The 24537-nt window shown below is 39.9% G+C and overlaps 1 protein-coding gene across 6 annotated transcripts in view; it reads left to right on the top strand.

Annotated features, from left to right (window-relative positions):
• The window catches only part of MYO6 (myosin VI), a 158144-nt gene that overhangs the window by 49967 nt on the left and 83640 nt on the right, over positions 1 to 24537 (top strand). For all 6 annotated transcript variants that reach the window (XM_010855252.1, XM_010855253.1, XM_010855257.1 and 3 more), the window contains 5 exons: positions 7489 to 7630; positions 12354 to 12423; positions 15651 to 15724; positions 18747 to 18876; positions 20726 to 20831. In XM_010855252.1, the coding sequence (XP_010853554.1) occupies positions 7514 to 7630; positions 12354 to 12423; positions 15651 to 15724; positions 18747 to 18876; positions 20726 to 20831 (497 nt within the window). In that variant the 5' untranslated portion in view covers positions 7489 to 7513. Of the gene's footprint in view, positions 1 to 7488; positions 7631 to 12353; positions 12424 to 15650; positions 15725 to 18746; positions 18877 to 20725; positions 20832 to 24537 lie in introns of those variants that run through there.

Below are 24537 nucleotides of genomic sequence, written 5' to 3'. Positions count from 1 at the left end.
TTAAGATTTCTTTCCTTCTACTAACCCTGAGGTTCTTCATTTCTTCCTTTTCTAGTTGCTTTAGGTGTAGAGTTAGGTTATTTATTTGACTTTTTTCTTGTTTCTTGAGATGTGCCTGTATTGCTATGAACTTTCCCCTTAGGACTGCTTTTACCGTGTCCCACAGGTTTTGGGTTGTTGTGTTTTCATTTTCATTCGTTTCTATGCAAATTTTGATTTCTTTTTTGATTTCTTCTGTGATTTGTTGGTTATTCAGCAGCGTGTTGTTCAGCCTCCATATGTTGGAATTTTTAATAGTTTTTCTCCTGTAATTGAGATCTAATCTTACTGCATTGTGGTCAGAAAAAATGCTTGGAATGATTTCTGTTTTTTTGAATTTACCAAGGCTAGCTTTCTGGCCCAGGATGTGATCTATCCTGGAGAAGGTTCCATGTGCGCTTGAGAAAAAGGTGAAATTCATTGTTTTGGGATGAAATGTCCTATAGATATCAATTAGGTCTAACTGGTCTATTGTATCGTTTAAAGTTTCTGTTTCCTTGTTAATTTTCTGTTTAGTTGATCTATCCATAGGTGTAAGTGGGGTATTAAAGTCTCCCACTATTATTGTGTTATTGTTAATTTCTCTTTTCATACTTGTTAGCATTTGTCTTACGTACTGTGGTGCTCCCGTGTTGGGTGCATATATATTTATAATTGTTATATCTTCTTCTTAGATTGATCCTTTGATCATTATGTAGTGACCTTCTTTGTCTCTTTTCACAGCCTTTGTTTTAAAGTCTATTTTATCTGATATGAGTGTTGCTACTTCTAGGAAGGCTTTTAAAAGATAATTTAGTGACAGAAGGGAAACCTGCTGAAATATTTTTGAGACATTTGCTGTACAGATAAGTTCTTATGGAACTGAAATGAAATGCTCAATGAAAGATTGTGCTTGATACACACAGAGCACACCAGCCACGGCCAGCAGTTCCCTGGTGCCCAGGTTTCTCAGTGTCTGGACACCAGGGAAGCTAATCGCCTTGAGGATACACTGATACACACAAGAGAAGTTGCCAGTTTAAAGCTTGTGTGCCAAAGGTGCACATAATTTTCTTTTGATCAACTGGGCTGGAGCCTGGCCAGATGAAAGAGTAGTCTTTTTAAAAGGCAAATTTGATATATCTGTGCAGCTCCCTTACCCCCAGCTAGAATTTAAGATCCTGGAGGGCAGGGATATTTGCCAGTTTGGTTTACTGCTCTGTTCCAAGTGATTGTTCTACTGTTGGAAGGCTTTCATGAAGCCAGACCACGTCTTTTTTTGTTTGCTTGTTTTGGGCCTGTCATTATGCCCTGAGCGCTTAGCAGTGTGTGGTATATAGTAGGTGGTCAAATAAGTAATAATTTACAGAGTGAATGACTGTGGGAGACGGTCTGTAAGGCTTCTTCTTACCCTGTTTAATGCTTCTTCCTTTTGGGCATCTTGCGCCCACTCTTTAAGCTCAATTCTAAATTAACTTCCGCTAGTGCTCAGTTTCGGATACCCTTGCTACTTAAAACAAGGCATTGTTGTATATCACAGTTACAGAACGTTAAGAGGGTAATCTTTGAAGGTGATGGTGACGTGGCAGGCAGTGACCTGTGTGTGGTGGTTTGGGTCTACGCGTTCTGCTTGGCGTGCATGGTCACTATTGGGATCATCACTGGAGTTGCAGAAAAAAAAAAAGAATATGGATGTGAATGTATTTGTCACCCTAGCCTCCAGTGTATTTGCTTGCTAAGGAGTCTCTTGGTGATAACACTTTTTACTTTTCAACAAAGCCTAAATGAAAAGTTAGGAAAGTACCTCTCAACGGCTACAGATTACTGTCTGTAGGTTTTTTTCTGTTGATTACTGAACTGCTTACTTATAAAAAGCTGCCATCAGGTGAGTACTAAAAATGAGATAATTTTCAGTTGATGATAGTACACTATAGAGCATTCCCTGTCTTCCTGAATAACTTAAAGAATTTCAAGAGTTTTAGATTTGCTTAGCCAGCCCCAGTGCTGCTCATCTTTTCCCTTCGTATTTTGTGTATACGTAGTCAGCTGTTAATGTGCTTATGGTCTCTAGGGCAGTAGCACTTGTTTAGGCGCTCTTCCTGTGCAGGCATCTCAATATGTAAGAGCATTGATTGCATTGGTGTTCTAAATGGTTTTCTGGGGCCAAATAGTACTGTATGTCTAAAAGAAAAAAAAAAATTTTTCCTGGAATGAATAAGTTAAACTTCATTGATGAGAGATAACTTATGTCGTAAATAATGAGGATTCCAGAAATAATTAAATAAAGTTTTATTTTAAAACAGGTTTTGCTCTAGTGAAAACTTTGCCCTTGATGGGCTTCCCTAGTGGCTCAGTTGGTAAAGAATCTGCCTGCAGTGCCTGAGACCCAGGGTTTGATCCCCAGGTCAGGAAGATCCCCTGGAGAAGGAAAAGGAAACCCACTCTAGTACTCTTTTGGGAAATTCCATGGACAGAGGAGTGGGATAGGCTGTAGTCCATGGAATCACAAAGAGTAAAGGGTCAGACACGACTGTGCAGCTAACTTTCACTTTTTTACTTTCCCCTTGATATAAAATAATATTTAATTTAGTAGAAGGGGGATTGAGTGTCTAACACCCCTCCAGATACAAGTTACAGCATTGACACAGAATAAGATAAGTTCAGATCAGAATCTGGGCCAGACTGGCTTGGTTCAAAGGCAGTGGGTGTGTTTGATAACGGTGTTCAAAGTAGCTCTTCTGGAGTCATACTGCTCCAGTTTGAATTGGTAATTTGCCTAAGTGTTCTAGGTTGGAAATCATTTTCCCTCAGAATTTTAATGGCATTGCTTTATTAATTTCCTGCTTTCAGTGCTGCTGAAGCCATTTTGATTCATAATCCTTTGGGTATGACTCAGGTTTTTTCCTCCTTTTTCCTCTCATTTCTCTGGAAATGTTCAACATCTCTTTATTTCTAGTGTTCTGAAATTTGACAGTGGTTTTTATTTTTATTTTTTTGAATCTGTTTTCAGTTACTATGTTGAGGATTTAATGGGCATTTTGGTTAGACTGTGGAAAATCAGGCCTTTCAGTTCTGGTGAGTTTTCTTTGGATATTTCAAAGCTTTCTCCCCTCTTTATTTTGAAGGATGCAGGATATCTTCTTTTCCTGGCATTTTGATGCTGAAATCTTTGTCTCATTTTTTGTTTTTTCCTTTTATTTTTCTTCTTTGCCCCCACTTTCTCTTTTTCTCCCCTCCTTGGATTTCTGAAGAAAAAAAATTGCCTCAACTTTATTTTTTGTACCTGCTAATAAGCATTTTGTTTCTGCTATTATGTTCTTAAAGAAAAATTATCTTGACACTTGTTAAGATGACAAATACAGCTTTATTTAGGACCATAAGAGTGTGTTAGATTGCTTGTGCTGGCATAATAAAATACCATAGACTGGGTTGCTTAGACAGCAAACATTTATTTTCTCACACTTAGGGGGCCAGAAGTCTGAGGTCAGGTGCCAGCATGGTTGGAGTCTGGTGAGGACTCTCTCTGGGTTTCAGATAGCTACGTTTCTGCTGGATGCTCACATGGCCTTTCCCTACATATGTACACTGAGGCGGAGAGTTGGCTCTCTTGCCTTTTTTTGTAAGGCTGCCAGTCCTTTTCGGGCTTCCCTGACGACTCAGATGGTAAAGAATCTGCCTACAGTGCAGAGACCTGGGTTCAATCCTGGGGTTGGGAAGATCCCCTGGAGAAGGAAATGGAGACCCACTCCATTATTCTTGCCTGGAGAATTCCAGGGACAGAGGAGCCTGGCAGCTGCAGTCCATGGGGTTGCAAAAAGCTGGGACACGACTGAGTGACTAACACTCTACACTCCACCAGTCCTGTTGGATTTGGATCCTAACTTTATGATGCCGTGTAACCAGGATTACCTCCTGAAGGCCCTGTCTCCAAACAGTCACAGGGGGATTACGGCCGCAACATGAATATTCAGAAGAATACAATCCAGTCCACAGCAGACACATACATTCAGTCTATAATAGGGGGTTTACAGTAGGGAGAGAGGCTGGGTTCCACTCTGAATACAGCAAAGACAGCTGGGGACTTGGAGCCAGTGAGCAGGGGTCAGGGGATGCAAAGAACTAAGTGGAAACCGCACGGGTAGGGGATTTCTGCTAAACTGAACTAAAGGGGCTCTTGTTGCAGGCAAGTTAAGGATTTATATATCAGAGGGATGAGGAACTTGATAAGATATCAAGGGTGAGGGAATTTCCCTAAACAGGCTTAGCAGCATTCTTGCTAAACTGGCCTCTGTAGGCCTAACAAGGACCGAATAGACTCTGAAGGCCCATCTGAGGCCTCAGCAGGAAGAGGGCTCAGAGGCTCAGTGAAGTTTGGTCAAGAAGAGAAGTTTTGGTCTGCACACCCTTCATTGTTCCTTGTGTTTCTCTTTCCAGAGACCCTCTGTCGGCTTCCTGAGTGGCTAAGACCGTAAAGAACCTGACTGTAATGTGGGAGACTGGGTTCAACCCCTGGGTCAGGAAGAGCCCCTGGAGGAGGGCATGGCAACCCTCTCCATTATTCTTGCCTGGAGAGTTCCATGGACAGAGGAGCCTGGCAGGCTACAGTCCATGGGGTCACAAAGAGTCGGGCACGCCTGAGTGACTAACACTTTTCTGTCTCCTTCAGAGAAGAACCTCTAGGTTTCTCTTGGGGCGATGATGGGAGACAGCAGGGGTTTGCCCAGTGTATGGAGCGTGTGGCCAGCGTTAGGACGTCTCTCTCAGAGAGCTTCTGTGTAGTCTCCCTTATGTTAGACCTCTTTTCACCCTTGCTCCTAGAAGACTGTAGTTTTAAGTCTTTTGAGTGACAGTGGTATAATTTGAGCTGTCTTTCATCTTTCTTCCTCCCAGTCTGGGGTTTGGCTCTCGGGTGTGCTGAGTCAGCTGTCCTCCAGCCACTCACTTCCCAGCTTCCGGAATGTTGTCGTTGTCATCTCCTGGGTTCTCCCCGCCTTGTGGACTGATACGTTTTTAAAGAATCTTTTTGCAGTAGATTTAGGGGTTTGATGAAGGAACAACAGTAGATGTATGCATTTGAGTCTCCTTCAAGTCTATTGTCTTAACTGGGAAGCTGCAGCAAATGGTTCAAAATGGGAAAACAATTGGTATAGTTCCAGGAAATTTGCTGTTCTTTTTTGAACTGTGCAGGTTTTGCTTTACTGTGATTTTCCCCCAGATATTTAATGATTCCTAAATGATCCCTCATGACTGTCCTGTAGTTTCCCTTTGTATGTAGAACTTAACAAGACCATTTTTGAAATTTACTGGTGGCTTTAAAAAGCCTGTGGGGAAATGTAAGGGAAGAAGACAGTGTTGATAGCAACAGTTGGGTGCCATTAGAATGGGGATCTCAACCTCATGTCACTTAATCCTCATAGCAATTCTGTAAGGTAAGTGATATTATCACTTATGGGTAAGGATGAAGATAATGATCAGAGAGATTAACTCACTTATTTAAGAGCTAGTCAGACAGTGGTGGAGCTTCATTTCAAACCTAGACTTTAAGACCTTTCAGTTCCTCCTAGGCTACCAAACTGTGTGAACAGTTCTTTCATTCTCTCAGTGAATGTTGAGTTGCCTGCTTCGTGCTGGGCCTTGGGGCCACAAGAGGACCGTGCCCTGATGCAGCCAGTAAATCATGATCAGACTTAACTTTCAATAGAATTTCTGGTGGTCTGTGAATGTTGGCAAGAGTAGGAGTAGGCAGTTAAGTTCATTACAAAAGTCCTGGTAAAAGGCATGCTGGTTTTAACCAGGATGGCAGAGGAGCTACAGAGAAGTGGGTGGATTTCAGATACCTATTGGAGGTAGAGCCTGTAGGATTAGGGGGTATTAAGGATTTGGAAGGAGCTGAAAAAACTGAGAATGACTCCAGGTTGAACTGAACGTTGTTGGTGCCTTTACTGACATAAGGAATGTAGTGGAACAGAGTAATAACACAATACTAATAACAATGTTGCTGCTGCTGCTAAGTCGCTTCAGTCGTGTCCGACTCTGTGCGACCCCATAGACGGCAGCCCACCAGGCTCCCCCGTCCCTGGGATTCTCCAGGCAAGAACACTGGAGTGGGTTGCCATTTCCTTCTCCAATGCGTGAAAGTGAAAAGTGAAAGTGAAGTCACTCAGTCGTGTCCGACTCTTAGTGATCCCATGCACTGCAGCCCACCAGGCTCCTCTGTCCATGGAATTTTCCAGGCAAGAGTACTGGAGTGGGGTGCCATTGCTTTCTCCGAATAACAATGTTACATCTGTTATATATCTCCATAAGGAGGAGTCCAGTATGCAGGCAAATACCTGGGTATTCAGTGGTGTTACAGACGGGAGGAGTAAATTTGGGCATCACTTACACATAACTGTTGTTTAGCGGCTAAGTCGTATCTGACTCTTTTGCGACCCCATGGACTATAGCTTGCCAGGCTCCTCCGTCCATGGGATTTCCCAGGCAAGAATACTGGAGTGGATTGCCATTTTCTTTTCCAGGGGATTTTCCCGACAGGGATCACACTCATGTCTCCTGCATTGGCAGGCAGATTCTTTACCACTAAGGCACCAAGGAAGCCCATCACTTACATATAGATTCTATTCAAAGCCCTGGAACTGGATATAATTATTTAGGAAAGGTGTGTAGGTATAGGTGTGGTCATCCAGATCTGAAGCAGTGTTGTTCATTCACTTCTATGGAGAATCCTCAGTTCATTTCTTAACTGTGAATTGCACTTAAATATGATCATGTTTGGAGAAGGAAATGGCAATCCGTTCCAGTATTCTTGCCTGGAAAACCCCATGGACAGAGGAGCCTGGTGGGCTCCAGTCCATGGGGTCACAAGAGTCGGACACGACTTAGCAACTAAACCACCACCGCCATGATCACACTGACTGCTTTTCGGACAGCAGATCCCATCATGTAACCATGGCCTGGAAGACAATAACCAGCAAGCACTTTGCCGACTTGCCAACAGTTAGCAGCTTTTCGATTGAACCATGTACCAGACCTCCTTATCCTTCATGAGGGACTAGGCCTGATGAAGAATCCATGGGGGACATCGAAGATTTGAGAATGCCACATGGAAGGAGAGTGTGGGCACAAGCATCTTTAGGTGTCTATAAGTAATGAGGTGCTAGTGTAACTGAGAGTGGGCAGGAGGTAAACACTGTGACCATTGCTCTCTGTTTTGTCCTGCTCGCAGTGCAGTGAGTTCTCTGCAGTCGCCGTTGAAGGAAGGCGGTGGCAGAGTAGGTGTTCCCCTTGGGTGGAGCAGCCTCTGCTGGGTCCTTCTGTGCAATTGGTAAAGGGTGGGGCGAGGATTACCTGTGCAGGGGTACTCCTGCCTTTCTGTGAATTGTGATTTACATGTTAACTGAAAGAAAGATTGTTACTAAAAAAAAAAACAAACTCCAAAGTGATTCATGTTACTTTGTTCCTTTGAAACAGGAGGTTGTGGTAGCTCCCTTTGAAAATGGAGGACGGAAGGCCGGTGTGGGCCCCGCACCCCACAGAGGGGTTTCAGATGGGCAACATCGTGGATATTGGCCCTGACAGCTTAACCATTGAGCCCCTGGGCCAAAAAGGCAAGGTAAGAAGTTTCTCAGAATGATTTCAAAATCTCATTTCTTGGGTATCTCCCTTTTTAATGAAGTAGGTGGGTTTTTTTTTTTTTTAGCTCAGATAAAGGGAAGCAGTTTTCTGGGGAGTCAATCATAGTTTTCATTTGATTGAATTAGAGGTACAGACCCCCGGGGGTGGGAGGGAGGGAAATGATATCACTTCCTAAAATCAGATAATAATTTAGTGAGCCTGTAAGTAGCATATTCTTAAGAAATATCTGCATAATAAAATATAAACAATAACATTTTTATTCCTGATGCCATATAACTAAAGTTATGAATATGCATCTGTGATATATTCAATCTATTACCAAGTAAAAATATGAAAAGTGAATGATATGAAATTTTGCTGTTTGCTTTAGCTTTTGAATAATTTTTAAAATAATTTTAAATTGAAATATAGTTGATTTACAATGTTAATTTCTGCTGTACAGCGAAATGATTAAGTGATACATATATATACATTGTTTTTTATATTCTTTCCCATTATGGTTTATCATAGGATATTGAACCTTGTTGTTTATCCATTCTGTAATTACTTTTTAAAAACTTTTTATTTAGTTAATTTACTGTGTGATTAGAATTAAAATATTTCTATTAAGGAAAGATACTGTATTTAAGTCTTAAACATAACCATCTATTATTGTTTTTTGTTGTAATGGCATTTTTAAACCCTAAAAGCATATTTCTGCTTTGTATACATGGTATCTGTCTCCTTTTAGGCTTAGACACAGACTAGACTGCATAACAAAATGAAAGTCTTGGGGGGAAAGTGACCTGGAGTCTTCATTTTTCATGGAGACTGTAGGGCTTGTTTTGTGGGAGAGCTTCGCTCTTCTTAGTTTAATAAATATTCCTGTTAAGTAGGACTTCTAACTTAAATTTGTTGATATCATTTCTGTTTACTTTAGACTCTGCCAGTGTTCATGAATAATTTATATTCTACTGATACATGGTTAACTAATGCCATATGACTGCCATCCTTCTGGGAACCTTAGAAAAACAAGGTAGATCTCTCATGAGGTCTGTTCACAGAGAAAACTATTCTGTTACTGTAAACAACCCAGGAACCTAAATGCATAATATATAATGTGCCATGTTAGAGGAGGCCAATTAAAGATACCCTCAGGAAAGAAAAGACAGAGTGTTTCTAGTTTTTCCTTTTATTAACAAGTACCTATTTGTACTTAACAATGCAGTACATGTTCTAAAAAAGAAACAATTTTAAAAATGAGCTCAATTATTTGTATATATTTGAAGTTGTAGGGGAGGAAAAATTTTCCTCTACCTTTTTGGATCTCTGGGCCTGAAAATTAAATTGACGTAAGACAGATTCACAGTAGGAACGCATACAACTTCTGTCACATTTTTACATGAACATAGCAGCCTTCGCAAGGGAATGAAGAATTAAAGAAGTAACCAGACCAGGAGGCTTTTATGTCTTTTAGACAAAGAAACAACAAATTTGAGAAGAATTGATAAGGCAGGGGCTTTTGGGCTAAGGGTGGTGAATTGTGGACAAGTGGCAGGGAGGGCTGGGGTTAGTCTGACAAGACAGGGTTTTTCTGCACAGATTGCTCTTGGCCTCCATTCCCTCCCCTGGTGATAAGCATGTCTCTTTCCCCCTGGTAGAGGGAGGGACCTTTCAAGTGGGAGTTTTATCTCTTGCTTTCAGGAATAAAAAGGGTCAGAGTGCACTTGTTACAGCTGCTGTTTCTCAAGTGCTTTTAACTCAAGATTATCAGTATGCCAAAGTAGCGTATTTGGGGGGAAGTGACAGAAATGTAGTGAGGCTTTCTTTGTCCTTCAAAGTCTTTTTTTTTTTTTTTTAATTTTTAATATATTTGTCAGCCCAGTAAATCAAAACCATGAAATGAAAAGTAAATTTCCTAGTTACATTCTGTTATATTAATATGTATTCTGTTGTATCCACAAGTATTCAGTTCAAGGATGGAAGAAGCTTGCTTTATGGGTATATGCTTTTTTGTATTTTAAATATTTTATGTGCTTTCTGCTGTGCCTTGTTAGTATCAATCAGGTACATGCATAGAATCAATTCAGACACTTAAAATTTAAATTGTGGAGTCATAAAAACCCTATGGATTATAGATTATTTATAACTAAAGTTGAAGTTTCTTTTCACCAGAGTTTTTTGAAAGTGCACAAATTCTCAGTGATTTCTTTTAATTCCCCCTCTTCCTACTTCCTGGTCAGAGTCTTAATAAATTGTAAAGTGTCATGACAACCATGTGGTTAAAAATATCTGTAAGAGAAGGAGTCTCTTGTGTGGATGATTTGTGGAGTAATAATCATCAGCATTTGAAAATTAAGAAAGTACAGAAAGCAATGGACAAGTTAAACAGATCTGTTTTCTGATACAACAGAAGCATGGAAGAGGGGGTTAGCTCTCATGGGGAACATGTTTTAGATGATAGCAGTGCCTTTTAAAGTTTTTCAGTTGTGGCACATAGTAAGAAATAGATTTTAAATCGCATTAGGTAGGTGTATTATTCATGTGTGTGTATATGTGTACTGATAACAGATATTACATGTCAACAACACACGTGTGTGTATTCAGATGAAACATCTTTTTCGTGTGTGATGGATTCTGATATTTTGATATCTTTTATTCTGTTAAAAACGCCGTCTTGAACCTCTCAGTTGACTTCATGTTCCATATCTGCAGCTGGCTGGCCTTCAGACTAAAGCCCTGAACACGCGGCATTTAAGGGTCAACCTTTCCTTTTCCCAGTCTACATTGCTAGTCTTGTCTTTTGTCGGCCAGCAGTCTCCCTCTCACACTCTTGCCATACCCCTGGTCTTGTGTGCGTTTCTCTTCCTCTTGCAGCCTTCCCCCTCGGTCCTCAGGGATCCGGGTGGTGCTGTGTGTCTCTGCTCACAGTACTACTTTTGCCTGGAATGCCGCTCTCCAGAGCCCTGCGCTCAGCAAACACTAATCCATCTCTCAGGACTGACTGAAGTCACCTCCTTTCTGGAGTTTTCCCACAGATGCTCTGTCTCTTCCTCCTCCTCCCCTGCATTGATTACTCTTTGCTTTGAGGAGTGGTATACATTCTTAACCTCTGTAACACTTTATTGGAGACAGTGGTTTACATTTTCCCCTCCTACTCGACTGTAATCTTCTCAAGTACGGGGGCGGTTTCCTTTGTCCATGTCCTGGGGCTGGATGCCCTGTGTTTGCTGGGTGGTAGATGTTTACTGCAGTCTCTTGAGAGGAGAAGAAGCCTCCTTCCTCTAAGAGAAAACAACTGCCTTAATGAAACTAATTTCCTCTTTCTCCTGAGTAGTGGTAAAGCGGGGAAGAAGGTAGCGGCTGGTGGTTATTTGGGGGATGAAACAAGATGGAGAGAAACTAGCTTTAAGGGCTCCCTGCAGCCCTTTCAGCGCCGGGCTTCCCCTTCTCACTGCAGGAACGCTTTGTCCTGCAGCCCTTTGTCTGACCTCTTAGAGGCTCCAAACATAACAGAGCCAACACCTGAGTCTGGGGAGGCCTTAGCCCGGTGGCTAAGGCTGTGAATGTGGCACGTGGCCCTGTGACTTCGGGAGCTATTTCTGAATGTGTTTTTCCTGTAGAATCATTGTTATAAGTTGTGGATTGTTTTATAGTACCATTAATATACTTAACATGCATTATAGATTAGTTCTCTACTTGTGATTTATCCTTTAAACCTTCCCTCACATATAACGTTAAGAACATGTGTGGTGGGTTCCGAATGATTAACTTCTAGATTCTTCAGGGCATAACAGTTTTCTAATTTGGATATGACTTTGAATGGTGGTAGTACAAGCAACCTGGATTTTAAGTTTACTCTGTAAACCGTAGCAGTAGCCTTGTCTTATACTGTTGCATATATATTCATATATAGAATTTATATATATTATTCTAAAATCATTGAGCAGCTTTTCCTTAGAGATTTATTTGATATGGATGGTTCGGAACTTCAACCATAGGAGTAATTGTAGTTGTTTGAGAAATAGAAATGTATAAGCAACTATTAGAATGGCATGGAGAAAATTTAATTCTCTTTAGAGGTAATTTGAGATCATTCTTTCTCTCTTACAAGATACTATCTTAATTCTAAAGTTTCTGCCATAGCATTTATTTAAACCCAAACTTATTCATAGATATCTGTAATTTTATGTACCTAATAGTTTTGGATACTGTTTATATTTTTGACACATTCCTATAGGAATTTGTGTCTAATGTGTTTTACTCAGACAATAACATTAATTAAATTATAGTCTGTTGGTATATTTGATTGATTGGCTGTTACTTTTTCTTTTTTTAAAACAATAAAATTGCTGTATATATAAACATTAAAATTTTTATTTTTTGAAAAGTTATTGAAAAGCATGCCTGTGTAATGTACTATGCAGTATGTTAGTATTAACATACTTCTTGTTTTGTGCCATTCTTGGTGTTAGAGCACAGGATTTTTTTTATTGATTTCTATTATTGATTTGCATTCATAATAATAATGGATAATATATTTGACTAAAGTTATCCTGCTTTTGTGTTAAAGACTTGTTGAACAGTAGGATCTGGTGTTACATCTTAATGAAGAGCATATTATCGCTGTTATTGCAATGTATGCAGACAATTAAGCTCCTTTGACTTCTTTACCATTTATAAGCTTCTAGTTTAATAAGCTCTTGTTTTGTTTTTTTTAGACATTTTTGGCACTCATAAACCAAGTGTTTCCTGCAGAAGAGGACAGTAAAAAAGATGTGGAAGATAACTGTAAGCATCCATTTGAAAAGTAGTTCTCATCATAGAAAAGGAAACTGTTCCTTCCAAAAATGTATGAGTGATTATATTACAGGGTACTCTCTATCTTGGTTGAGAAGAAATGTAGCCTTTTGATGTGAAGGTTTCTGTGAATGGAGGAGCCCACAGTCATAGATGCATTGGTCTCTCACACATAAACTTTGGTGAAGGAGTCTCTTGAAAGTCTGTTATCTCAGTTGTGTAAATACAGGGAATGGGAATAATTTATTTACTGTGAAGCCTGAACTAAAGATCTCGTGGGCTTTTGTTTTTTGGAAGAGTTTTTTGAACCTCATCTGGAATCAGATTTTTTTTTTGGTATATGTGGTTCAGTAATTTGGAATTTGAGTCTAAAACAGCCATGTAATGCCTCTGTTTTAAAGAAAAAACATTAAAAAAATACTGTTCAATAAATACCAATTGAAAAAATGATTTCAGAACAGTATATTAAAGTGCAGCATTAGTTTGACTTATAACTGCCTTGGAATTTTTGGTGGAAAAGCAGTAGGCAAAATGAAGCAGTAATCATGTTTCATTTTTTATGTGGCAAGATTTGAGAACCATGTCCAGTTGTCATGGGTTTCATTAAAAGTATCTGACTTTAAAAACCATTTAAAAAAGAGAGGTAAAGAAAGGAATGTGTTTTGTCCTTGCTGGTTTTCTCTGGAGTTCACATTTGAGCAAGCCTGCAGGATTCCCATCTAAGATGCGGAATACAAGAGTAATGGTGGGCGTCCAGCGCCCAGATTCTGACTAAGCAGTTAGGAAGCTGGGTGCCTATGGGCAGTTTCTCTCTCTCCTTTGGGCTTCTCTATAGAATGGGAGTAATAATGATTGTTTCATACTTAGAGATTATTCATATAAAATGCTTAGCGCAGTGCCTTACCTCTATAGCCTCTCAGTAAATGGTATCTGTTGTTATTAGGTGTAAGAGACTGGGGGAGAAAAATGTGGAGCTCCCCTCCATTCCAGAATTGCTAGAGAATTTGTCTGATGGGATAATATTTTTCCAATTAGCAGTCAGAACCACAGCAACAGAAAGGAATGAGATTCTGCTGCATCTAAAATGAGAGAGAAAATTTTTTTCTGTTCTAACTTGCTAGGGTATTCAGAATTGGTAGCAGTCCTTTTCATGGATCGAGACAGTGTTTTCTGGCATTCTGTGGTAAGCACCACGAAGAAAGGAGAAAGTAGTCCTAGTGGTGGTGGGGTAGTGAGGATGGGGAGGTGTTATTTGAGGGATCGTCTTTGAGCTGACCATAAAGGACAGCTAGATTTTTGACATAGAGATGCAGAAGCATGATATTTGAGTTTGATAAATGGTTTAGTCTGCCTGCAAGTCAGACCATATTAGAGAGAGTTATGGAAAATTGTATGAAAAGGTCAGTCGAGTGCTGGTTTACTAAGGGCCTTGAATACTGGACTTGAATATGGACTTTGGTAGTTGATGGAGACCCACTGATAATTTTTGAGGAAGAAAGAGATTTAGTCAGGGCTCTAGTATAGTTATAAGCTTCCCTAGTGACTTAGTCATCTATGGGGTCGCACAGAGTCGGATACGACTGAAGCAACTTAGCAGCAGTAGCAGCAGCAGTGGCTTAGTAAAGATTCCGCCTGCAGTGCAGGAGATGCAGGAGACCCTGGTTTGAGCCCTGGGTTGCCAAGATCCCCTGGAGAAGGAAGTGACAACCCACTCCAGTACTCTGGCCTGGAAAATTCCATGGACAGAGGAGCCTGGCAGGCTACAGTCCATGCAGTCACAAAGAGGTGGACTCGACTTAGTGACTAAGCCACCAGTAGTGTGGTTAGATGAGAGCCATGAGCAGTCAGGGTTAGAGAGGAGAGAGACCGGGGCAGTAGACAGGCGGGAGGCCCCTGTGATTACAGAAGCAGCGATGAGACCTGCACTGGGCTTGGGGCTGTGGAATTGGAAAGAAAGGAGAGCCATTTCAGAGGCTCAGACTGTGTTAGTTGTGAGTGCCTGCCCTGTGGCGGGTGCTGTGCTGCACTTTATTACATGTGTAAGGACTTGGAAGTGAGTTCAGAGCAAGGAAGGGAGAGGAGGGGCCTCGTATCCACTCGGCTTGCAGAACAGATGAGTGGGGAGTGGTAGTGCTGATGATGGAAACGGAGTGAGCGGGGTAAGAGTGGGCTTGTCTGCCTGAGCGTGTGGTGGAAATGTGAAAATGGAGCTCAGCCAACTGTGGGCTGGGACAGTAAATCAGGCTGGGAAAATTGAGTGTGTCAGAGTGTTAGTGGAACAGACGTCAGAAAAACAGGATTTCTACCCCGATGCTGCTGTTCTAGTTTAAGACACAATAATTTCTCCAGGATTCTTACTTTGTCATGTCAGCTGTGATGCACTGACTGAATGACCTGTTCCTTTCACATTCTAAAATTGCATCTTTTTTATTTTCTGTGAAATTTTGAGCATCAGATTGGATTAGTGTCATCCACTAATCTTTGTTGTGTGAAAAATGTGTGAAGTCAGCACTCCGTGACTTCCTGGTGGTCCGTGGCTGAGTCCACATGCCTGTGCAGGAAGCCTGGTTCTACCCCTGGGCAGGGAACGAGATCCAGCAGGCCGCAACCAAGACCTTGTGTCGCCCTGTAAACAAACAGTAAATATCGTTAAAAATCAGCACTGTCTAAAGTAGTACTGTCTTTCCACTTGTATGGTGCCTGATTTTTTAGCCAACCTTCATTACTGCTTGTGTGTGCTTAGTCACTCAGTCGTGCCCGACTCTTTGCGCCCCCGTGCACTATAGCCTCCCAGGCTCCTCTGTCCATGGGAGTTCTCCAGGCAAGAATACTGGACTGGGTTTCCGAGCCACCAGGAAAGCCCTTCTCCAGGGGATCTTCCCGACCCAGGGATCGAACCAGGGTCTCCTGCACTGCAGGTGGATGCTTTGCTAGCTGAGCAACCAGGGAAGCCCTCCTAACTGTGTATTCACCTGATCCTCACTGGAGACACTCCTCTTGCTGCAAATTTGTTTAAAAATATCATTATAACATGTATGTAAGCTAGATATATTTTAAATCGGCTTTTGGAGTTTATAGTTACCAGGGAAAAGATGGAATTAAACTTAACCTAACAGGTGAATTTTAGCTTGAGTCCAAGTGATTCAGCTTAAGATGGCATTGTTTTATTTTGCTTTTTTTCTTCAGATATCTAATGATTTACAAACTTTCCATCTCAGGTTCATTAATGTATTTAAATGAAGCCACACTACTCCATAATATCAAAGTTCGATACAGTAAAGACAGAATTTATGTAAGTATTTTACCTGTGGTTTAAGTTTTGTGGGGGTTATTATTTTACATGCCGCTGTTAATTTTGTTGAGCTTGAAATTTTCTTACCAGGAGATCACACTTGACCTGAGCCTGTTGAATGGAGCCTGAGCTCCATGAGGATGAGGATTTTTTTGTAATTTACTCCTCTTAATTCCAGGGCTTAGACCAGGCATGGTACATAGTACTTAAGAAATATTTTTGAAATGAAATAATGAATTCAGGGCATCATCTAATATTTTTCAGCCTTAAATCTACCCAATTTGGTTATTTAAAAAAGCACTAATTATTTTGAACTTGGATTTTTAAATTTATGGCATACATCTATAGATCTGTTTAATTAATACACTTTCCACATTGTTCTGCAAAACATTTAAGTCCGACTTAAGGCATACATAATGAAATTAAAAATTTGGATGGCAAAAAATGTAAATTAGAATAGAAGGCAATATGTGAGGAAATTTCAGGAACACTGAAATGCTGATCATGAGCCTGAATAGTTGCGATATTTGATTCCAAAGAGAGAACTTTCCTAAAAGCCCAGGATATTTAAAAATGAAAGTCAGTGCTTCTAATGTATTAAAGAGGGTTTGCACCATAGCATTCAGATGAATGCTTAAATGGTGTGTTTTAATGATCATGATTCATTGGGCATGTATGAGGTTTTATTCTAGTTACAGGTTCCTTTGTTGGCTGGAGATAAATTACCCTGCTGTAGCTCTCCTGTTATAAAGATGGGGCTCGTCATTATTTTTGAAAGAAGAAAACACATGGCTTCTTTGACACTTCCTAGATCAAATGACATTCTTAATTTTTTATATCACTATCAGTTTGCCTAATTGTACTTACTTAATTCTGACTAAATTACCTTTAGTCTTTGCCATCTGTCCAAGTAGTGACAGCTGGGAAATAGAACTAATCTAGTTAGTCTTTTCCAAAAGAATTTACCCTCGCTTATACACAGTATTAAGTCTTTCCTTTTCTCTTTGTTTCCCCCCCCCAAAGTCAACTAAATAGTATATTTAAGTTAATATAGATATGGCTATTCTTATTTAGAAATTTATTTGGAAGCAAAATTCATTTAATCAGCAGACTAATGTTGAGTATCTAATGTGTGCTAAATGTTTTAGGTACTAAAATAATAAAGTTTTTAAAGTTTGTTTGTTAAAGCAGTGTAACTTGTAACAGGTCAGTAAAAGCTGATATAGCTGTAACCATCTTTCAGGTAGAACTGGCCACTATTTTTTCTTTACATGTCTACATTACTTGGTGGTAGTGAATCAGTTTTACTTACCTGAGCAAATTTTAATTGTTTTAATATCTTTTTCTTGAAGTTTATACATTTTAAACTACCTTTATAGAATCATCTTACTCAACAAAACAAAACAAAACATTGAGATGGTTGGCTTTTATTTGGAATGATTATGCATAAACTTCTCACCCTGGAATTTTCATTGGTCCATTAATGTTTCCTATGCAACGGTGATGTTCTACTGGCTGACTGTGGCCACTGATAACTGAAGGTTTACATGCAGAATTCATTGTACTTTCATAAAAAGATTAGCACTGCATTTGATCAACAAGTCTCTGCTGAATCACATACCTGACAGAAATAATTACTTATTTGAAATTTTAAGTTTTTGTTCCTCATGTATGAGTCTGCATCACTCTGGAGAATTTTAAAATTATTTCTATTTGTTCTGGCGTTCTTTTCCTAAGATGTACATGCAGTTGGGTGTACAACCTCTGTTAGACAGTGGCTGTTTAGCATCACAGCTCTTGTTTGGAAGACCAGTGTTTTCAAAGTTAATGAAAGCCATTAACTGGTGGGTTTTTGCCTAGCCAGTTATGCCTTTTAGTTATAAAACCATTAAATATCAGCAACACACAAGCAGAATGATTATTACTGTAACATATGTAAGAGAGTGAAGCAGTTCAGAATAGTTTGAGTTGGATATTTTTATACTTCTCATTGACCAGAATTGCCACTGTTCTCCCTTAGACATTTAACATTTTCCTTGGTTACTAAAGTCTCTCTTACTTTCCTTTTGTTTCCCATGGAAAGATTATTAACTGGAATTTATTTTTCACCCCACCCCAGGAAGCAGGTTTGAGAGCATTCACTGAATTTTAGATTAGCAGGCTGAGAGTTTGGGGTTTCCACATCATTTCCCTTCCATAGCTAGAACAGAAGAGAAAAAAAATATGGTCCTGTATGCCCTAGTTTGGTCTGCAAACAAAAACCAATTGCTAAACCACAACTCTCTTTCTACCCACAAAGAATTTTATAAATCCTGTTGGTAGCATTTTGTTTTTCTTTTTGGTCTTTTGAAGCCACGGTGAAATTTCACATTTGAAAGGAAGCTTCATTGCTCATCAAACATTTGGCCCATCAGTGTTCTAGGCAATAGTTAGCATATGGTGTTTTGCAAAGGTCTGGGACCAAGTGGTCACTGCAGAGCTAAATCAATCCTAGGTTTTCAGTGACGGGCATAGACCTTGAGGGTTCCGTGATCTATGCTACACTCTTCAGTGAAGAAAGTAGTCTAGACAAGGAGTACAAATAAGCAACATGCAGGCTGTAGGTATAGAGCAGATGTTGTAAGTGGAGTCAGCAGAAGGTGTCTGAAGACGACAGAGGAGTAGAGGCTCAGCTCTGCGCACGTGGATCTGGTGGTGGTGTCTTGAACCTGGGAGGGTGGGTGGAAGGAGTGTGTTTCCTTTGATGCAAAGGGAGGTCAAGAGAGGCGATTTTGATTTTGGATGTGGCAAATTTTAGATGCCTGTGGGATAAGAAGATGTAAATATTTATTAAGTGTTGAAGAAATATGGGTCCAATAGAGATCAGGGAATGTTGAGGGCTAGAAATGCAGATTTGGGAGTTCTAGTTACAGAGAGAATTGGGGGTGTCTACTTGCTGTATGTTCTTTCTTTTATGAGCTTTGTTTGATTTTAAATGAAAATAATAATTAGAAAATTTAATGTTTACGCTTTTCCCCCTTAGACCTATGTGGCCAACATTCTGATTGCAGTGAACCCATACTTTGACATACCTAAAATCTATTCTTCAGATTCAATAAAGTCGTACCAAGGAAAATCTCTTGGGACGATGCCACCCCATGTGTTTGCAATCGGTAAGTAATTTCGTTATATCTTAATTTTTATTTCAGTTGTACATACTCATTCAGTTTTTCTTTTGGATTAGTAAAAGACACCATGAATCGAATGTATGAAGGCCTGTGTGCACCTGGCTGTGTCACTGTGTTAGGAGCGTGTCACTCACACAGGGTGGGGAGGAATACTTTTGCTGCTGACTCATGGGGTGGTTGTACCTCGTTACCTTTGTTAAATGCCTGTGTTCTCTTAAGTGCGTCTATCCAGTTGAAAGTAGGTCATAATAAAATGTGACCTAATGTTTTCGTTTGACTCCATCTTTAAAGTGTCCTCCTTCCACAACTAAGAAGGAGGCCTAGACCATTCGCTCTTACTCTTACTTGTGAGCGTGTTACCTCGGCTAGAAGGGGGATGTGAGAACAAACACCTTCCGTGGCATATCCCTCATCAGGGCATTTTAAATTGTAAAGGATGGACAGTGACACATGTTTCATATTTCTGGAGAATCTGCATGGAAGGGCAGCAGCATCTGTCTTTGCCTTTCTTGGGCACTGTCTCTCATCTCGAAGCACTTTAGCTCTGAAAAGCAGAGATAGAGTTGCTTGAGAGGCATCCCCCATAGCTGGTGGCTACAAGTACAGAGATGTTAGCTAAGCCTTGAAGTTCAGACATAACCAGCAGTTAAATCGTGACACGTTTTGGTTCAGGTTTTTAGCGCAGTTAGTTTCTCTTCGTACCTGTGTTTTGGCTTAACTGGGCTTCACCTCCAGATTTGGCTGCACATGTTCTGGGTGCTGCTAAGCAGAGTGAATATGTGCACCAAGTCCAGTGCAGCTGGTTCTATGATGCTCTGATGGGCATCTGCATGTGTTCTATCAGCTGGCGAAATGGTGAGCAGGTTCATCACTAGACAGAGTTACGTGTTTAAAATGTAGTTGCTTACTACTACTAAAAAGTGTTTACAACGATTCCACAGAATTGAGTGAAACAGATTGCTGATGAATTGGTCAAAGGGATGTGAACAGTCCTGCATGAGTTTGCATTGGGTCCTTAGGGAAAAAGCCATCTGTAGAGCCTTCTTCACTGGTACGGGTAGCACCTGCCTGGGGTGAGAAATAGCTGCTTTATAGGGCCCAACTTGTCAGGACCTCACTTTTAATTAAATTTACTTTAATTTAGTCCACTTTAACAGAATCAAATTGTGCTCATCTTGTCTGCAAAGTCCAAAAGATACAGCTTAAATTGTTGGAGGATAATGAAGATAGTTAAAATTTGTATGTATAAATGATGGCATATCTAAACAATTGAAAGCAGTTAATTTTGCCTGTTTTTGAAATGTTGGTAAATTCTGCAAGATGTTTATGTTTAATGGTAGAATTACAGGAGGGAAAAAAAAAACACCACAGATCTGTTGTGCAGTTGTGTTTTCTTTTTTTCTCCAGCAGAAATTTTGGCTGCCAGATTTCTTAATTGTTAGCTTGTTACTTTTTGTTTAATTCTCTGGGGATGTCATTAGTTATGTATAGTGAGCATTTTTCATCTCTCTGAAAATATGTTCTGGTATTAGGAAAAGCTGAGCCACTGCTCATAATATGGAGACATTCTAGTGCAAATATAAGAGTTGTTTATTTGGATTTCATATCCGTTAGCTGTCAGGATAATTGTAGAGAACATTTAAAGTATATACTTGTAGAGATGTTTTGAGTACTTTTAAATGATCTTATTTAAAAATTTTGGTAACTGTAAACACACATTTATAATTTCTTTCAGCGCAAGTGCTTTTTGTTAGTAAATGGACTTTCTATCATTTGGAAATTTTTATTTAATACTTTGTTCCTCACTAACAGTGTAGTATTCTTTTGTCTCCAGCTGATAAGGCTTTTCGAGACATGAAGGTGCTCAAGATGAGTCAGTCCATCATTGTATCTGGAGAATCAGGAGCTGGCAAAACGGAAAATACAAAATTTGTTCTAAGGTGAGGAATATTTAGCTGACCTAAAATGTTTTGAACAAGTTGGCTATTTTTAGTTGTGGTAAAAAATATACAGCATAAAATTTACCATTTTCAATATTTCTAAGTGTACAGTTCAGTAGTGCTGAGTACATTCACATTGTTGTTCAGCCAATGTCCAGAACTTTTCATCTTGCAAAACTAAAATCCTATACCCTTTAAACAACTCTGCGTTCCCCCTGACCAACCCAAATGCCAAGCAACCACTGTTCTTACTTCCTGCCTTTTTGATACTACTATGGACACCTCATGTAGGTGAAATGTACAACTTTTTGTTTTTCTGTGACTGGTTTCCCCCATTAAGCATGATGTCCTCAAAGTTCATCCATGTTGAGGCATGTGTTAGAATTTTCCTCATTTTTAAGGAGTAATATTCTGTCATGTTTATATATCACATCTGTTTATCCATTCACTCATCAGTGGGCACTGGGGTTGCTTCCATCTCTTGACCCTTGTGAAGAGTGTTGCCTTGAACATGATATGAACAAAGAGTTACAAAGATCTCCTTGAGATTTGACCAGATTAACCTTGCATATTTTGCATGCTTTATGACATAGTTTGAAATGGTGGGCTCTGTTTCTGTTACAAAAACAGGCACCTTATGTGGAAGCTAAGCTGGAGATTTTTGAAATCTAGCTCTGACATGATATTCTCAGGAGGATCCTAGAGGAGACCAGTGCTGGTTAGGCAAAGGGAAATCTCCAACCATTCCTTCAAAATCCAACCATTACATACTGTTTTCAATATTCCTGCTATTAGAGTGGTCAGAATAATTTTTTACCTTAAGTTTATGATGACTGACCTTGTTTCTACCTCCCCACAACCCTCCTCCCAGCGTCAAAGATAAATATTTCTATGTGTAATGTATATCATATTTCAGATACAATAGTTGGTTAAAATCAAATGTTCCCAAAGAGTTCTAAAAAAAGAATGCTGATTTAGATGTCAAAAACCATCCAAATAGGATTTTAAATATCAGAAAAGCTATAATAGAATAGTAGGTACATTTAAATACAAATTTATAATATTTAAGTGAGCCATTCCAATACATGATTCAGGTTTCAATGTTAGATGTGTTAAATAATATTAAAATTAGAAATATAGGCTGCCAGTTCAAGATGGCAGTATAGAAGGACATACACTCATCTCCTCCTGCAAGAGCACCAAACTTGCAACTAGCTGTGGAAAAACCATCGACAGGCAGAAGGACATTGGAACCCACCAAAAAAGATACCCTATGTCCAGAGACAAAGAAGAAGCCACAGTGAGACAGTGGGAGGGGCACAATCACAAGAAAATAAAATCCCATTCCTGCCAGGTAGGTGACCCACAAACTGGAGAAAAATAATACCGAAGAAGTTCTCCCACTGTTGTGAAAGTTCTCAACACCACGTCAGGCTACCCAGCCTGGGGACCTGCCAAAGAGACTGGGAATCCCCAGAGAATCTGACCTTGAAGGCCAGTGGGATTTGATTATAGGACTTCCACGGGACTGGGGCAAACAGACTTCAGTCTTCGAGGGCACAAAGTCTCGCATGCACCAAGACCCAGAGGAAAGGAGCAGTGACCCCAGGGGAGATCGAACTAAAACGACCTGCTAGTGTTGGAGGGTCTCCTGTGGAGGTGTCAGTCGGCAAGCGCTCATCACAGAATCAGGAGCACTGACAGCCGCAGTCCTGGAAGGTCCCCCATGGCATAAGCCCTCTTAGAGGTTACCATTAACCCTGCTCTAAAGTCCATGGACCCCAGGGCTGGGTCTTCTTAGGCCAAACAACTATCAGGGAGGGAATGTAACTCTACCCATCAGCAGATAATTGGATTAAAGCTTTACTGAGCAAGACCCTGCCCATCAGAGCAAGACCCAGCATTTCCCATCACCATTCCCTCCAATCAGGAGGCTTACACAAGCCTCTTAGCTTCCTCCATCAGAGGGCAGACAGAAGAAGCAAGAAGACACAGCAGCTAAAACAAAGACCACATTACAGGATGAAAAAGCAGAAAGTTGTGTTCCGGATGAAGGGACAGGATAAAACCCCAGAAAAACAACTAAATGAAGTGGAGATAGGCAACCTTCCAGAAAAAGAATTCAGAATAATGATAGTGAAGATGATCCAGGATATTGGGAAAACAGTGGAGAAGATGCAAGAAATGTTTACCAAAGATCTAGAAGAACAAACAAACAGATAAATAATACACTAGAAGGAATCAGTAACAGAATAGCTGAGGCAGAAGAATGGATAAATGACCTGGAAGACAGAATGATGGAAGTCACTGCCAGAAAACAGAAGATAGAAAAAAGAATGAAAAGAAATAAAGACAGCCTAAGAGACCTCTAGGACAACCTTAAAGACAACACCATTCACATTATAGGGGTCCCAGAAGAAGAAGAGAGAAAGGACCTGAGAAAATATTTGAAGACATAATAGCTGAAAATTTCCCCAACATGGGAAAGGAAATAGTCAACCAAGTCCAGGAACACAAAGAGTCCCGGGTAGGATAAGCACATAGGAATCACACTGACAAAAATTAAAGACAAAGATAAAATATTAAAAGGGAAAAATAACAAATAGCACACAAGGGAATTCCCATCAGGCTATCAGTTGATTTTTCAACAGAAACTCTGCAAGCCAGAAGGGAATGGCACGATACATTTAAAGTGATGAAGGGAAGAATCTACAACCAAGAATACTCTACCCAGCAAGACTGTCCTTCAGATTTGATGGAGAAATCAAAAGCTTTCCAGATAAGCAAAAGTTAAGAGAACTTAGCACCACCACATGAGCTTTGGCCTTAAGGTGGCTCCGAGGTTAAAGCATCTGCCTAAATGCGGAAGATTTGGGTTCGATCCCTGGGTTGGGAAGATCCCCTGGAGAAGGAAATGGCAACCCACTCCAGTATTCTTGCGTGGAGAATCCCATGGATGGAGGAGCCTGGTGGGCTACAGTCCATGGGGTTGCAAAGAGTCGAACACGACTGAGCTATTAACACTAACACTAACTAACACGAGCTTTACCACAATGCTAAAGGAACTTCTCTGGGCAGGAAACACAAGCAAGGAAAAGACCTACAGAAAATAAATCACAAACAATTAAGAAAACAGTAATAGGATCATAGATACTGATAATTACCTTAAATGTAAATAGATTAAATGCACCAACCGAAAGACATAGACTGGCTGGGCAGATGAAAACACGTATACATGTATACACTTCCACTTACGCATCATTCTGCTCGACTCCCCCAAATTGTATATAATTATTTTATAATGTTAGGTTAATCATGTTTCCATTATGACTTACAATTATTTTTTATTTTTTGTCTGGCTATTGATTGTGAAAACTGATAAACATCTTTTACTATTGCTATGTAACTATTACTCACTCAGTACTATTTGTATTATGATTGGTCAACAGAAAAATAATAGAACTCTATATCACCAGAACTATGGTTTAATAGAAAAACCTGTAATCACTTTAAAATCCAGATACATAGCAGAATTATCTTGGAATTTGTTGAAAAATACAAATGCCTAGATATTGCCTCTTTTTTCTCCAGAGCCCAAGATATGTTTCTAATAAGCAGCCATGTTTAAAAACAACTCTATTATATGATGATATATTATTTTTATCTAGTTCGTTTCACTTTTTCTGTTTCATATTCAGTGCTCCCA

This window comes from Bison bison, unplaced genomic scaffold (assembly GCF_000754665.1).
Source record: "Bison bison bison isolate TAMUID 2011002044 unplaced genomic scaffold, Bison_UMD1.0 scf7180017864362, whole genome shotgun sequence".
Classification (NCBI taxonomy): Eukaryota; Metazoa; Chordata; class Mammalia; order Artiodactyla; family Bovidae; genus Bison; species Bison bison.
This window is presented reverse-complemented; position numbering and strand designations above follow the sequence as displayed.